The sequence below is a fragment of the Balaenoptera ricei genome, chromosome 14 (genome assembly GCF_028023285.1).
Source record: "Balaenoptera ricei isolate mBalRic1 chromosome 14, mBalRic1.hap2, whole genome shotgun sequence".
Classification (NCBI taxonomy): Eukaryota; Metazoa; Chordata; class Mammalia; order Artiodactyla; family Balaenopteridae; genus Balaenoptera; species Balaenoptera ricei.
The window spans coordinates 524,407-541,241 of record NC_082652.1 but is presented as its reverse complement, the minus strand read 5'-3'; the positions used below and the strand labels follow the sequence as shown (position 1 = coordinate 541,241).

The 16,835-nt window shown below is 50.7% G+C and overlaps 1 protein-coding gene and 1 non-coding gene across 3 annotated transcripts in view; one reads left to right on the top strand and one right to left on the bottom strand.

Moving 5' to 3' along the window:
* POLE (DNA polymerase epsilon, catalytic subunit) overlaps positions 1 to 16,835 on the bottom strand; it is a 55,155-nt gene that overhangs the window by 27,957 nt on the left and 10,363 nt on the right. For both annotated transcript variants that reach the window (XM_059894101.1, XM_059894102.1), the window contains exons 10-24: positions 16,537 to 16,647; positions 16,177 to 16,262; positions 15,872 to 15,991; positions 14,262 to 14,394; positions 14,055 to 14,168; positions 13,732 to 13,944; positions 13,353 to 13,460; positions 9,023 to 9,151; positions 8,846 to 8,948; positions 8,613 to 8,759; positions 8,051 to 8,196; positions 4,505 to 4,653; positions 3,354 to 3,446; positions 2,965 to 3,109; positions 262 to 419 (exon numbers count right to left, since the gene is read on the bottom strand). In XM_059894101.1, the coding sequence (XP_059750084.1) occupies positions 262 to 419; positions 2,965 to 3,109; positions 3,354 to 3,446; positions 4,505 to 4,653; positions 8,051 to 8,196; positions 8,613 to 8,759; positions 8,846 to 8,948; positions 9,023 to 9,151; positions 13,353 to 13,460; positions 13,732 to 13,944; positions 14,055 to 14,168; positions 14,262 to 14,394; positions 15,872 to 15,991; positions 16,177 to 16,262; positions 16,537 to 16,647 (1,955 nt within the window). The remainder of the gene's footprint in view (positions 1 to 261; positions 420 to 2,964; positions 3,110 to 3,353; positions 3,447 to 4,504; positions 4,654 to 8,050; positions 8,197 to 8,612; positions 8,760 to 8,845; positions 8,949 to 9,022; positions 9,152 to 13,352; positions 13,461 to 13,731; positions 13,945 to 14,054; positions 14,169 to 14,261; positions 14,395 to 15,871; positions 15,992 to 16,176; positions 16,263 to 16,536; positions 16,648 to 16,835) is intronic.
* TRNAR-UCU (transfer RNA arginine (anticodon UCU)) lies at positions 10,922 to 10,993 on the top strand. Its single transcript has one exon. It is a non-coding gene; the product is annotated as a tRNA-Arg (tRNA).

Genomic DNA, 16,835 nt, shown 5'->3' with positions numbered 1-16,835 from the left:
CATCTCTCCATCCTGAGGTTTATGCTTCTCCAAACTAAACATGACTTAAGGGCCTGCCATCTGTAGAACCAGAATATAACAGGCGGAGAACACAGTTGGTAGCATCCGTGTCGATAACATCTTTCCAAATTGAATGAAAAAGGCCAAAAAACCAGAACTGAGGTCTGTTCCCATCCTGGCTCCTGGTCCATTTCCTAGAGGAGTTGTTAAACCTAATCTATCCATTCCCTTTCCTAAGCATAAAGTCTGTGGGATTCCTACCTCTTCTTCAGTTTCTTGCCTTCTTCCTTGGAGGCTGGAAGGATCATGGCAAGGTAGGGTCCGTCAACCTCAAAAAAGATGCTGTTCTCTGAGCGGGTGACATAGGTGAGTGAGGAAGGCTCAGCCAGCTCCTGGTACTGATCATTGGTGAAGCCTTCCTGCACAGCAAGAGTGAAGAGGGGGTCAGCCTCACCTGTAATCGTCCAAACCTGGAAACCACCAGCTGCCCTCCAAGGGGTGGACGGATCAGCCAAGCTGGGGCTCTTCCACACAATGGACACCACTTGGCAAGAGAAAGGGACCAAGTTCTGACACATGCCCAACGTGGATGAGATGAAGTGCGTCCTGCTTGGTCCGGAAAGTTACACGCATGTTTCCAGTCACAGGACATGCGCTGGACCATCACACAGAGGACATGCTGGAGAGCCAGGCGTGGGTGTAAGGAGAAGGGCTGACAACAAAGGGGCAGCACCCAGGGACCTCTGGGGCAGTGGGCTATTCTGTGTTGCTCTGTGGTGGTGGACACACACCTCTATGAGTGAATCAAAACCCACAGAACTGCACCCTGTAAAAAGTGAAGTTTACTGTAAGCAAATTAAGAAACATTCAACTGGGATCTAGGATGACCCCAAGAGAGCCTGCAGACTGGGACAAACGAGCTTAACTTCAATATCACTGCATGACAGGACCCTGCCAGAGGGCTGGCTTAAGAAATTTTGGCAAACCTTGTGTTGCCAGGGTGGTGTAAGACTAAAGACAAAACACTCGACTGCAGCTGGTGAGCTTACTGCTCACAGACACATGGCGGGCTTCCCTGGTGGCGCAGTGGTTGAGAATCCGCCTGCCAGTGCAGGGGACACGGGTTCGAGCCCTGGTCTGGGAAGATCCCACATGCCGCGGAGCAACTGGGCCCGTGAGCCACAATTACTGAGCCTGCGCGTCTGGAGCCTGTGCTCCGCAACAAGAGAGGCCGCGATAGTGAGAGGCCCGCGCACCGCGATGAAGAATGGCCCCCGCTCGCCACAACTAGAGAGAGCCCTCGCACAGAAACGAAGACCCAACACAGCCATAAATAAATAAATAAACAAATACTTAAAAAAAAAAAAAAGATACACAGACACATGGCTCTGAACCTACTTTACACAAATACTAGGGTTGAACAAATAAATAAATACATTAGGAAAACTAGAAACAGGAGAAAGGAGCTACTAATAAGGAAAAGAGAATAGATTGGAGCCGGATATATCAATAGACTCATGTTATATGTTTTTAAATACATATGCAGATAAAGAGAGAGAGAAACATACATTCGTGTGTGCAGGGTTACTACACACACACACACTTCCTAGACAATCTGCTGTGAGCAGCATGACACCTCAGCACCCCACCTCGGTTTCCAACACCACTCTCCAATAAAAGGGAGCCAGGCTCCTTGGGGAAATGTCTGATTCCAGGGTGGGACAGGGGAAATACAAGATGAGGCTGGAGTGTCTTGTAGTCCCAGGAAGTAAGAAAGTACTCCAAAAAAACCCAAACCCAAACCCCAGAACGGGGCATGTCTCAAGGACACGGGGGTGAATATGGAGGAGCCCCCAGTGGCCGAAGGGGAACAAGCTGAGTAACAAAACATGCCAGGACAGAACTGGGTTGTGGCCCAACAGAACAAACATGCACAAACCCACACTGACCTAACAAATGACTCAATAAAGAGACAAGCAAGGGAATAAGTGGGAGAGAAGGGTGACAGCTCTTCCTTACAGAAGGTTCCGAAGAATAATTTTCAAGGAATGAGGGAACTAGAGTCGCCTTGGGCAGAGTGATGCCTGCTCTAACGAGACCACTGCTAGCGCTAAAACCAGGGGGCGAAGGTGCTAAGCGAAACGGCACATCTGCAGAATCTCAAAGTATCTCCTCCACTGTCTTTACTAATTACAGTGGTGGCTTTGCTACGTGGCCAGACTCTGCCACTCCTCCTGGGAGTGTGGACTCACTGACTCACTCCAATAATGCGACATTGGGAAGCCAGCAGGCAGCAGGAGTGCAGGTCCCGACACCATGCCCTGACAGAATGCCAACACGGGGCATGTACCTCTGGGGTGTTCCTCCAAAAAACCCAAATAACCTCAGTCTAATAACAAACAACAACAGACAAATTCAAATTAAGGGTCAGTTAGCAAAGCACCTGACCAGTATCGAAGTGTCCTGGTCATAAGAGACCAGAGAGACCAAGGGGCTGCCGGGCTGGAGGGGACTAAGGAGACAGGGCGCCCAAACGCGGTGCACAGTCCTGCAAAAAGTGGGGAATCCAAATACAGCTGTAGTTGAGTTACGGTGTGGTGCCAAGGTGACTTCTTAATTCTGACAATTACACTGCGCTTTATAAAAGATCTTACTTAACATTAAGGGAAGCAGGCTGAAGGATATACAGGAATTCTCTGTTCTATTTTTGCAATCTTTGTCAGTCTGGGTATTACGCTGAAGGAGAATGTAGACTCAGGTAACTTTTGAGCATAGCATTTTCTGGACAGATGCTCAGGCTACAGAAAAACAATCTGAAGGTTGGAGACGGAGTGGCCTGAAGTCAGGAAGGGGAGCATGCCAGTGTGACAGCCAGCCCAGGCCCCTTTCCCAAATCCCCGTCGGAGCGGTGGCACGAGGAAGCCAAGCCCAGACGGTAGCCCCTCACTGGAGACGCAGGCTCACCTTGACCATGATGTTTAACATAGCCCCAGGGTAGGAGATGGTCACCTTGGGCTTTTTCACACTGGTCGTCTTGATGACAAAGTTTTCGGGGAAGCTGTTGGGCAGGACACACCATATTCCATCTGTGTCCAGCTCTAAGGGCCTCCTTCAGGGAAACAGAGAAATGAGGCCACATGGATGGTGGACATCGATGCCTACAGAGCAAGAACCCCACGCCAAGTCCTGACGGTGGACAAGGCTCCTCCTGGTCGTGAACCCACAGAACGAAACACCTGCCCATCTCCAGCTCTGTCTTCACCAACTTGCCCCTTCTCTCCCCCAGCCATCCGGCCTCCCCTACCAGGCCGTGCCCCACCCAGCCTCAGCAGCTGACCAAGTGCAGCACTCACCCGATCTGCTCAATCAGCTCCCGCGCCTGGGTGATAATGTTGGCCCCCGTGAAGCAGACGATGCCAGCCATCTCCATGGAGTACCAGCGGGCCCTGGGAGGGACAGTCACAGCAGAGGGGTGGGAGGGGCTCCCTCTAGAGGGTCGCTAGAGTTGGGGCTGGGAGGAGGGGACGTCTGAAGCAGGGAAGAACTAAGGTGGAATTTAGCTCTGTGCTGAGGACACTCCTCTGCTTCTACTTCAAGGTGCAGGGCTCTGCTCAGGAAAGTTCTGGAAGGATGCAGCATGCTGCCACTGCAACAGCTCACAACCTCAGCTAAGCAGGACTCTCAATACCAGCCAGATGGCCGTGTGTCCATGAGTCCCCTCCCACTCTCCCCAGCACGGTCTCATGCCTTCTCCGTTCTCCCAAAGCCCACTCTCATCCCCTGACTTCTCAGGGAAAACACCAGCCCACCTGGCTCAGTGTTCACACCAGGTCTCAGAGGTGTCAAGCGACCTGAGGCCAGGCCCTCCTACCCCAGGGAACTCTGCTCTGGTTCTAGCCCTGCTCTCAGCCCCTCCCTCTCTGCCATTAAAAAGCAGCAACAGATAATCAAGGCCTCTCCCCCTCAGACCAGTCCTTGGCCCCATCACCACCTTCCCTTCTTCTCCAGGCCGCCATGCTGACCCTCCCAGTCTCCAACCACAGGGGCTAGGCCTCACCTTCGATCACCTGCTCTCCCGAGGCCCCCACCCACCTGGTTGTCAGTCCAATGGACACAGGCCCCACCTTGCCTCATCTCCCTTTGGCCCCCGACCCCGGGCACAGTCTCCATGGGGCTTTAGGACACCCGCTCCTGGCTTTCTCGACTTCTCAGAAGGCTTTATTTACACCCCTCACTAGTCGTATGCCAGAAACTCCCACACCGCTGTCTGCAGCCCAGGATGCTCAGAAGAACACGTCCAGCAGTACTGACCCCCTTGACGCCCAGGACCCTCTGAGTCCGCATGACCTCCACCCCTACCCAACCTGCTCTCCCACATTCCTTGAACCGCGGCCCTGCCTCTCGCCTCTCACTCGTGCCCGTGCCCGTGGGCCCCACGCATCTCAGCTCCTCCCTTCGTCCGCTAGCCCCATCGGCCCCACCAGGCACCCGGGCAGGAGCCTACCCCTTGCGCATGACGTAGCCGTAGAAGGAGTTGAGGATGCACTTGTGAGCCAGCTGCAGGGAGTCGTACAGGACCTCCATGTTCCTGCAGCGCTTTGCTTCCGCTGCCTCTCCCACCTCCACAGCCGCAGAGAGCTTCTTTCTCCACACCTGAGACCGGCACGGAGAGCTTCTTTTTCCACACCTGAGACCTGCACAGGCTGATCACCCCCCACTCTTCCAGCTCACATTCTCTATGGCCGGTGGCGCAAGGTTTACTATGTTGCAAATTTCCAGTCTATAGGAAACTTGAAAAAAAGTAGAGTGAAGACCATATGCAAGAGGGGCAAAAAAAAAAAAAAGAGGGGCCACTGTTGATATTTTTTGCCATATTTCCTTTATTCCATTCTCTCTCTCTCTATTGGCACAAACAATGGAAAGATGTAGCTCTCATGACCGGAGCCCCCTAAATACTTCAGCATACCATTTCCAGGAACAAGAACATTCTCCTACGTAACCTCAATGCTATTATTACACCCGAGAAACTTAACATGGAAACAACATCAACTTGTTCCTCATAGGGTTGGCACGCTTGGTTCTCACCAATCCAGAATCACCTTCAATCTCGAACTGCCCCATGTAAGACAGATATCCTGAAAGGAGTTCTGAACACAAAGGAATATATCGATATTACATTTTTATTTTTTGTGAGACTAAGGACTAGGAGAAAATACTCTGACAGCAACAACTCACTTGGACACCTCAGACTTGGGGCAACTTCAGCCTCCTGGGACGGAACCCAGAACCTGGCCGCTAACTGGAGAAGGGGATGAAATCCACGCCTGAAGACCAGTGACAGAGGCAGGGGTTTTGCTCCACTAGAGGCCCAGGGGCTCCCAGTCCAAGTCCTGTTATTCCATTTACTCTCTTATTAATAGACTGGACAAGCTGAGTGACAGGGTCTCTCAAACTACGTAACTCACAAACCACTGACTGAAAGCAAGGTGCACGGCATTAGAGGAGACATCTTAGAATAACAATTTACCCCTTAGCCAATACTTATGAACAAACAACTGTTTACCAGACACCAGACCAAGCGGTGGAAGACGGACGCCACACTGCTAACCAGGACTGTGTGCTACTGTAACTGGCTGCAAAGGAGATGCTCTCCTCACTGTGGTGGTGGTTACACAGCTGTATGCGTTTGTCAAAATCCATACAACTGCCCACCTGAAAGGGTCAGATTTATCCCACGTCAATGTTACCTCAACAAAGTAGACACAGCCACCAGGGAGGGTGACAGACAAGGACGCTCAGGGGCGTATGAACTCACTTCCTGCCTGAGCAGCATTTCTTTCCGTTTGCTAGGCTACATGCTGTCACAGTGGTCAAACACCAGACATTCTCCTTCCATCTCAGAACATTTCACCTTTACTCCCCCAGCTGATACCTTTTCAGTACCTAGAAGAGTGTCGGGCACATAACAGGCACTCAGTAAACGTGCTGAGTGAATGAAAGGCTTTCCAGGATTTGTATCACACGGGAAGACGTCAGGTTGTTAGTGCTGAGGGGGTGGGGAGGGGGCACGCAGGACCCCCGGAACGCCCGGTGCCAGCCAGGGTCGGGGTGGGAGGCTCAACACGGTGACACCTGGCCCTCGTGTCCACACGGGCTGTACCTCCCGGGACGCTGAGCCTCAAAGAGGCCGATGGACAGCTCAGCCCCCAGCAGCTGTGAGGCTGGCGTTTGGCAGCTTAGCTCCCCCTGCTCCATCGAGATGAAGCGAGTCTCAGCTAACAGGAACTGTGGGGGGCTGGCGACACCGCACTGCCAGCTTCCGTGATGCGAATGGCCATCCTGACGTACCCTAGGACAAGAAGCCAGGCCCATCTGTGTCTTATTAACTAGGGAAACAAGAGCTACTCAGGAGGTCCCTAGTAAAAGCAACTGATAAAGAAATGCAAAGAAGGCCATAAATATTTCAGCAAATTCCTCGTCCAATGTGAGAAGAAATTTTTTTAAAAGTTTGGCATTAAAGAACAAAAAAAATTAAGATATTTACTGAGTGCCTACTATGTGCCAGGTAATATGTTAGACTCTAAAGAACAAGACAGACAGTCACTACACTTTCGGCACTCTGATGAGGCAGACAGATGAACAAGTAACTCAATAGTTTAATTAAAATAAAGTGAGAAGGTATGGTGGTTCCTCAAAAGATTAAAAATACAATTACCAGGACTTCCCTGGTGGTCCAGTGGTTACGATTCCACACTCCCAACACAGGGGGCCCGGGTTCGATCCCTGGTCAGGGAACTAGATCCCACACGCATGCCGCAACTAAGGAGCCAGCAAGCCTCAACTAAGACCCAGCACAACCAAATAAATTAATTAAAAATTTAAAAGTAAAATAAAATTTTTCTCCTTTAAGAAAAAAAAATACAATTACCATATGATTCAGCAATTCCACTTCTGGGTATATACCCAAAAGAACTGCAAGCAGGATCTCAAAGAGATGCCTCTACACGAGGGATGAATAATTCACAGCAGAAATATTCACAATACCTAAAACATGGAAGCAACCCAACTGTCCAGCGATGGATGACTGGATAAACAAAATGTGTTATGTCCATACAATGGAATATTATTCAGCCTTAAAAAGGAAATTCTGACATAAGCTACAACATGAACGAACCATGACGACATTAGGCTAAGAGAAATAACCTAGTCACAGAAGGACAAATCCTGTGGGACTCCACTTATATGAGGTCCCTAGAGTGACCAAAGTCCACAGAAGGTACAGAATGGAGGGTTATTGTTAAGGTAGTACAGAGTTTCATGTTGAAGAGTTCTGGAGAGGAATGGTGGTGATACGTGCACAACAATGTGAATTTGCTAAATGCCTGTAAACTGTACACTTTAAAATGTTAGATTTCATGTTGTGTATATTTTATCATAATAAAAAACCAAAAAAGTTAAAAATGATAATAATAAAGCACAATGACAACAGTCTATCAAGGCAGGGTGGGATGACTCACTGAGTCTAGCAGTGAAGGAAGGTCTCTCAGAAAAAAATGATTTGCTTAAATAGAACACAATTGCTTGTTGATATTACAACTGAGGTATTGCTACGTATTTCTATGTATTTCCCTTAATCCTACTGGATCAAACATGTCAGTAAAAACACTCCCCTCACTCCTCCTGGTCAGAGGTCGGCTAAGTAAAGGGCCACGTGGTGTGTACTGTACACGTGCAGGCCTCAGTTTCTGCTGCTCCCTCCCTGCTGCGGGCAAATGCAGCTCAGTTCCAATAAAACTTTATTTATAAAAATGGCTGGCCCAGCCATAGTTTCCTGACCCCCTGCTCTAGATAATGACTTTAAAAGCAATCATTCAGAATAGTTGCAAGGCCCCAGGCCCTTAATTCTTCAAAGTTAAATACAACTGCACATTTATTGTCTGAATGCAGGTACCAGCCCAGAGGTGGGGAGTAACACATCTAGACAGCGCCAAGCAAGGATTTTCACCTCAGAAACTAGACTCTGTTCCGACCTCACAAAGGTCAGGCTCACCTTGTGGAGACCTTTGAACTCGTAGCGCCTGTCCCGAAAGGCACGCACTGTGTCCACATAGAAGGAGTTCTCCCGCTGGCAGATGGTGGTGAGACGTTCTTCCACCTTGGTCACGTGGATTTTCTTGTATGCCTTCCGGCAGTAATCTGAGGCACAATTGAGAGTGGGGGGCATGTGAGACTCCACACAGCAGACAGGCCTCCTGGACACAGCCAAGAAAGCTAGGCAATGGATGCCAACAAACGTGGCTTTTTAGGTTAATGCAAAGGAGCAGAAAACTCAGAAAGACGTGTGCTAGTGAAGCATATGAAAGAAACGGCAGCCCCGTATGAATGGACCAAACACGTGAAGACCACAGGAAGGAGGGTTTGGTAGCTGAACATGCACTGAAGGATAAATGACAAAAAGAAGCCTATAGGAAGAACTAGTTCACAGTGGTCTCATCTAGTTCAACAACTGGGTCGACTGACCTCAAGGTGTGACACACCAACACAGCCCAACGAAGACTCAAAAGTCAGAGAAAACGCAGTCTGTGGAGATGTGCGCTGGCCCAACCGCTCACCTGCCAGCCTCCGCTTCTCGTATTTAGCCTGCTCCTCGCGGGACAGCTCGTGAAAGGCCCGGGCTGGGCCCTCTGGGGTCAAGGGAGGGAACTTCTCTGACTCCAGCTGGTGCTGGATCCGATGATACTCGCTGCGACTGGCTGGCACTGGGAGGGGTGATGGGAAGAGAGTCTGTGATAGAGGCCCAGCCACCGCTCCCTGCTGAGCAGCACCACCCAGGGCGGACACTCACTGAACTCGCCCCTCCACTGCCAGGACATCTTCCTCTGGCAGTTTGCTCCAGGCTTGTTGAAGTCACAGGCAGCACAGGTGGCCTCATCCACCATGGCAGAGGGCTGTGAGGGGATAGGAAGGGAACAATTAGGGTTTGGGCAAAAGAGCTTGATTCTGATGTGAGAATCTCTCTCACCTGCAGGCGGTTCGTCAAGATGATGTTGGGGTACATGGCCCCCACGTCCAGGTGGTAGATAAGGGGACACTCAATTCGGTTAGGAACGTCTTTCAGGGAGGTGAGCTTGGTCTTAATCTGATCACACACCTACAGAGAAAGGGGAAAGAAGTGGAGGCTGGCGACCAAGACGAAAACTGGAGACTGGACAGAGTGACAGAGAAAGCACCATGGGTCGCAGACAGACGACAGATACCAACACCAGGCCCTGGAGGTGCAGGGGACTTGCAAGAAAAGACAGGACAGCATCACGGGAAGCAGCAGCCTCCACCCCAAAGAACTCTGGGGGTCGGGAGAAAAGCGCAGAGTCTGTGGCCTCACATGGCACAGCCCGTCTGCTATCAAGTAGGGGACCCAGCTAGATTATCAAGAGCCACAATTCCTGGGTGCCCCGAGTGCCCCCATGGTGCAGGCGTGTGCCACAACAACATGCCAGCAATCCCTCATCTGATGGATGCGAAGTTTCAAGAGGTTAGTATGGGCTCAAGGACGGGCCCTCTTAGACCAAACACCTGCTCTGAACTGTGACGCTTGACTGTTTCCAGCATTACTTTATAAACCAATGAATCAGATTCTGTTTCCAGCCAAAGCTATTAGCTTAAAAACCCTCCTAATGCCAAACACCTAGAAATCCTAAATGAAATGTGAAAACTATCCCTGTAAATGCAATTCTGAGCTTCTAAGTCATCCCCAGAGAGCAAAAGTGACGAGCAGACTCAAAACCAGAGCAGTGAGTTGACTCAATGGGTGCCTGGCAGGGCAGGGCCGGGCCCTGGGCTGGGGTCCCCAAGACCATCCCCAGGTTTGGTGACTCACAGGGAAAAGACACAGAGCTCAATCAGCAAAGGAAAAAGGCGCTTGCGGAGGAGCCCAGGCTCAAGCTTGGATGAGCTGAATTCTTCCAGCATCAAGCTGTGACAACACATGAGAAGTGCTATCTCCCAGGGAAGCTCGTGGAGACCCAGTGCCCAGGGTTCTTACTGGGGGCCGTTCACGTAAGCAGCTCTGCCTGCATGGACCAAAACCCGGACTCCCAGAAGGAAAGCAGGTGCTCAGCACAGACCACCTTGTTTGCACAAGCAACCTGAGCGTCCGTGAGGCCTTCCTATCAGAGGGAAGCGAGAAACCTCCTGGAACCCGGGTTCCCAGATGCCGGCCAAGGGCAGCCGAGCAGCAGGCCTTGCTGAGGTCAGCGGCCTCAGGCCTGTGCTGTGAGCTCTTTCCTTCACACTTCTCATGCCTCCTCAGGGAGGGGCAAGCTACACACAACAGGGAGACAAAACACAGAGCCCCAAATAAAGGCAGGATTCTCAAAGGCCGCCTCCATAAAAGAATAAACTAGAACAAGTCTGCTCACCAAAACCATGTGCATTCTGGGCTCTGGGCAAAGAAAGCATCTTCCCTGAGCATCTGTCATCACGGGTGCTAAGAGGTCTGTGATTTGCATTAAACTCTCCACTAAGACTGAGACCCTCCAGCCAAGGAACCAGATAAGAAGGGACATCAGGCCTGTGTCACTTTTGTGGAATCAGGAAGAAACTGTAAAATTACCTGACAGTCCTCCTACTGAAGAGGAATTCACATTCCAAAACTGCAGAACATGGGGAAAAAACACCCACCATGACTGAGAGCAGACACAGTGGGAGGAGACCCCTGAGAACGTCAGAGGAGTAACCTCCTGGAGTAAACATGCTAAAATGAGGCTAATTAAAGACAATAAAGAGCAAAAATCTAAAACACAGGAAGAGAAACAAGAAAGACCTACTGTATAGCACAGGGAATTATATTCAATATCCTGTAATAACCTATAATTGAAAAGAATATGAAAAAAAAAAATATATATATATATATATAGGGAATTCCCTGGTGGTCCAGTGGTTAGGACTCTGCACCTCTACTGCAGGGGCACGGGTTCAATCCCTGGTTGGGGAACTAAGATCCTGCAAGCCACGCGGCACAGACAAAAAAAAAAAAAAAAAGATTATATACGTATGTACATATATATATATATAAAACTGAATCACGTTGCTGTACACCTGAAACATTATAAATCACTATACTTCAATAAAAAATTAAAATTAAAAAATAAATAAAACATAGGAAGAGAAAAAGTCCACTTTAAAGAAATAAAGCACATTTGAAAAAGAACCAACAGAGCTTCTAGAAATAAAAATATTGTCCTAAAAAACAAAAACAGTCACTGAAACTATAAAAGGCTAAACAGGCTTCTGATAGCCATGTATTTTTGTTTTATTTTTATTTTTATTCACTCCCCAAATGTAACACCTAGTTAAACCAGAACATTAGGTATGTACTTATTTGATAAGTTCATTTTATCCAAAATGTATGCAACACTAAAATTTGAGATCTACTGTATTTAGGAGTTATTCTAATATTCATTAGATAATTTAATTTAATACACTGGCATTCTTAGACAAGCTGGCTAAAAAAAAAAAACCTTTAGATCTGGGGTCGGCAAACCTCTGTGAAGGACCAGATAATAAATACTTCAGGTTTTGTGGCCACAGTCTATCACATATTTTTTTTTACAACATTTAAAAATATGAACACCATTCTTAGCTTGCTGACTGTACAAAAACAGGCCTTATGGGCTATAGTTTGCCAATCTCTAAACATTCAAGTATAAACTGGAAAACATCTAAATTATGCAAAAATTAACCAGAAGAAAAACATTAATCAGAAGGGTAGCCATCTTTTATGAAATACATTAACTTTGGTAAAGTCACATTAGAAAATCACTTGAATGCAAAATTGCCCTTAGTATTAAAAAGTTCCTTAAAACCCTCCAAAGGAGTCAAACTCCAACTAGTAAGGAAAAAATGACTAAAAGGAATATCTATCAAGTAGAACAGGAAATACCAGAAACATAATACTTATTGTTTCTAACAATCTCAGGCAAATGAGCCATTCGGAGAACAATCCCCCATCCATCTCTGTGCTAAGGCAAGCTCTGAAATGCTGCTCTGGAGGGAAGATGAGACGACCCAAGTAAGGGGCGGAAGGCTGGGATGACACCTGGACAGGCCAGACGTCGCTGTGAGCCCCCAGCTGACCCCTCCCACCAGCTGTCATCATATCACTGCCCGGATGATCACTCAGGAACAAAAAGGTGAACCTGCTGCCCTTCCCCTAAAGACCCTGGGCCACCCTATAGAGGAGTTTCAGGGACTTTGGAGACAGCTACAAAGACGTGCTACCTGTCACCCAGAAAGAGTTCACATCCAGATTCACTAAGGTGTCTGGAGTCCCTCCAGTTAGCATACCTTAAGCCTCACTCCTCACTCATTTCATTGGTTCTTGGACGTGAAAGTAGTCTCTTTTGGGAACTCCCTGGCGGTCCAGTGGTGAGGACCCAGTGCTCTCACTCCCAGGGGCCTGGGTTTGACCCCTGGTCGTCTGGGAACTAAGATCCCGCCTGCTGCGCCCACCCCCACACCAGCCCCGCAAAAAAGAAAGTAGTAATTTTGTTCAAGTTGTTCTTTAACTCCTATTTGTTATTCAGCCCAGACTCTCTTCTTCCCAAGTTGGTTCATGGAGAGTTCCCAAAGTACATGACAGCTGCAGCTGACAAGAGCTGCACAGTACTTCATAGTTTGCAGAGCATGTGCACACGTTCTTCTTTGAATTTTGCCTGGTGAATCTGTTACAAGGCGTTTCTTGAAATCAATCCTAGAACTGGTAAGAACTGCAAAGTACTGAAGTAGTTGAATACGTTAAAGTGTTGAGCAGGACCGGACAGAGACCCAAGATGTGCCGCATCCAAAGGAACAGGACAGCAAAGTGGGAGGTGCCTAGGGCCTCCAGTCATGTGACGCACTTTGCATATGGCGTTTTCTAACCATTATGTGATGGACTTTACAGTCACTGTATTCTGCCCTGTAATTTGTAGGAACTCCTACCATCATTTTTTAAAGTCTCTTGACAATAAAAAGTAAAAATCCTCCAATGGCTCCTCACTGCCTACAAAATACAGTTCAGGTGAACTGGCACAAAACCCTTCACTTGCCTTCCTCGCTCCCACATCACACCACTTTGTCCCGAAAGCCTTCGCCATCTCTGTGAAATTCTCCCACCTCACCAAGTCGAGTCACTCACTGCGAGCACCACGCTCTCCTGTCCTAACTAGACCGGACCAGGCCCCGTGTCCTCTGTCTCGGCGCCCAAGCGCCACCACACAATAGGTGCACAATAAACATGCCGATGAAAGAAGCCAATGTGCAAGGCGAGGCGTGTAAGCAGACCGTCCCCTCTCCAGCCCCCCGCGCATTACCTCTTGGAAGTTGGTGACCTGCTCCACGGGCACCTTCTCCTCTTCCTCGATGGCGTGACGCATGGTCTTCTCCACCCGCTGCAGCAGGAAGTCAAAGGCAGCAGGATTCTAACACAAACAACCGAGAGGCCGTGAGTAAGAGAGGAAAATGCCCTCGCACCAAGCAACCTGCCTCAGGTGGGACGCTACAATGAGAACGCTCCAGGAGCCAAGTGCTCGCCCTACAGCACCCTAAACGGCAGGCCAGACAAAGGACGGCTGGCGAGGGGCCCACGGGGCGAGGGCTTTATTTCAGCCCTTGTGGGCTGGGTCCCTCCTGGGTCTGCCCACAGCTCTGGCGGGAAGAGGCCCAGCTTCAGGAGCCTCAGGGGGGGCGCACCATCCGGAACCGGCAGGGGATATCGCTGCGGAACACGCCCGACTCCAGGGCTTCCACGTGGCCACCCACGTAGGTCTCGGCGTCCAGCACGTGGCCATCTTCTGTCAGCTTGCTGAACTCTGGCTCCTGCTTGTTGGGGAAGACGATGTTGGCGTGGAAGGCCTGTACCATCAGCAAGGCCTCACACAGCGTCCCGGAGCCCTTCCGCAGCACCTACGGGGGAAATGCCAGGCTTCCAGCCAAACAGCAAAATCCAATGGCTGCGTCCGCATCAGCGGCCTGGGACCACCCCTGGCAGGCAGCGGGCCGGGAGAGGCACTGACCTCGTCGGGCTCCATGGGGATAATGGTGCACAGGGCGAATATGAAGGGGTGGACGTACTTCATGTACAGGTAGTACGTGGCCACCGCGTCTGACACCGAGTAGGTGGCCAGCGTCTAAGGACAGAGTATCAGAGAGTAAGGTCAGTGAGGCGCCCAGCAGGCCACCACCCCCAGCTGAAGGGCAACTCAGCGAGGCAGTGCACGTGCCTGGGGCTGCTCAGTGGCCATCCGGCACATGTCCTCGGGGTCCAGTTCCACGGGGTCATAGCCCAGCTTGGCTTTGGCAGCTGCTTTGAGGTTGTGGCTGCCCACGGGAAGGTAACTGTCCCTCTTCACCCACCTGGGAATGAGAAAGAGAGCAAAAGCCAGAGATGATTCTGAGACAAAGCCCAGGAACCTGTGAGAGGCTGCAAAGCTGGACACACCACAGGAAGATGCAGGGTCCTGATGGGTATCCCAAACATCTCCAAGGCGTCACGTGGTGCAGGCCCCTTGTGAAAAGCTTTCACCCGGATCCAGTCAATTTCAGACAAACCCACAAACAAGGAGATGCCAGAGCCAGTCCTACAGCCCTACGGCCTTCCTCTCAGCCTCACAGAGAAATACAAAGGTGAGCAGGCAGGAACCTGCACCCTCCGGCCTTCTGGATCCCTCCACAGCTTGTTCCCTCTACAGGTGCCACCAGGCTCTGCCCGGCTCTGCCCCGCTCTCCCCGCCCCTCACACCCTGTTGTCAAACTCCCCTCATCCTCTTGCACCATCCCTTCAGCACAGAAACGCTCCAGGCCACCTCGTGCCCATCGCCACCTCTTCCCCATGACACACACCGCTGTCTCTCTAGGACCCACGTCTTCTTACTGGCAGCATCCAATCTCACCTTCCTTGGCCTCCCTGCCCTGTGGGCCATCCTCTCCCTCAGAAATGCCCCGCTGGGGCCTCCCTGGCACTGCTGCCTCCACTGAGGGTGCCCGCTTCTCTTTTACTTCTCTTCTTGAGAATCTATCAACTATCACTTTTTTTTTTTTTTTTTTTTTACCACATCATGGTGCCCCACAGTCTCCAGGCCCTCCACGTGGGTAGGGCTCCCAGGCCTGCTTCCACTCGGAACCCGAGCTCTGTCCTATTGCCCCATGAGCCCACCCCAAGCCCTGAGAACCAGAGCTTCCCACGCCTCCTGCACCTGCCCCCAAATCTACAGATCCCCAAGTCCTCGGCTCTCAAATACCTCTAGTCCAGCCCTCTTCACTCCTGTGCACGTTATGACCCGGCCTGCCCCTTCAATCCACAGGCCGTAACATCAGGGCTAAAGAGACAATGCATCAGTGGCTCCCCGTGACCACCAAGATAAAAGCCCCTCGCCACCAGGCACGGAAAGCCCACGAGGCCTCCTTCCACTCCAGCCTTGCCTCTCGGCACTCTGGGCCACCTTGCACACTTGTCCTCAGCCTGGACAGCCCAGCCTGCCTGCACACCATGCACGAGCCTGACTACCACACCCAACCTCGTGTGGGAAGCCAGGCGCCTCCACGAGCTCCCATAGCACCGGGCCTCACTCTACCAGGTCTTTCTTTCTGGTCTGGTTTCCACACCCTGAGGACCAGTGCTCAGCATGTGTTTGCTGACTGAATGAATGATGAACAAATGATGAAAGACACATCCCGGGACCTGGGCAGAGCCGGCAGCCACTGTCCTCTCAGCTGATGGGAGCTACTTCTTGTGGACAGGACCAGCGTGTGCCAGAAGGGAACCTTGGACCTCACTCACAGAAAGCCCTCATGAGACACTGTGACCAGCCGCCAGGTGAGCTGTGGGGCCTACCTGAGACAGTCCATGTGGATGCATTGGGGTGCTTTGTACTCCCCCTGGCTGTCCTTCTGGAACCCAATCTCCTGGTACATGCTCAGTCCATGGACCGCTGCTCTGGCCTCCACAAACGGCCTAATGACGAGAGGATGGACAAGCACATGGGGCAGTGAGTCTCTAGTTCCTACAGAGACAGGGAAGACTGCCCCCAGGGGATGCCTCACACGATCTCCTCTCAAACAGAGTGAGGAGCCCACCCGTGCCACCCAGCGGTGCTCCTCCTCCCCCTCCCTCCCCTCCCCTCCCCTTTTCTGACTCACCAGTCGAAAAAGTCCCCATTATAGGTGACCATGATGTTGGGTTTGGTCTCCTGGATATGTTCGAACCATCTTTGGATTAGATGAACCTGAATTCAACAAATCTTAGCGGTCAGAGGGTTGCTTTTACTCTCCTTCAAGCGATTTCCAGGCAGCTCTCCAAAGCTGAGGAGCAGCAACCTCACGTGAGCCTGTTATTTCCAACCCAACGGGGCCTCCAGGTGAACGAGGACCAGCCACTGGGGACTGAGTCCAGCTGCTGCTATGATTAAAGGAATGCCGAGGGCTAAGAGGGTCACCAGGCCCGCCTCCCCTTCCCACTCTACCCCAAACATCAGGCAGTTTCCCAAGTGACACCTCTACCTCATCAGGCGCATTGAAGACATAGAAGGGCCCTTCATATTCTGGCTTGGGGGTGAATTCGAAATCTTCTATATCTTCTGAGACAATCTCCCTGTTGGTGATGAGGTAGCCCTGGGAAGTTCATTAGCAGTTAGTATGAGTTAGAGACACAAAGCCAAAGACACACCTCTCACACGCAGCCCAGAGACTCTCACTACAAAATCTCTGCAGCAACTTGAAGCGCCCTGGCTTTCCCAAGAAGAGACACGCGACCTAATCCTCAGATTTGCCTGGAAGGCAGAGCGTGGCTGGATGTCAGA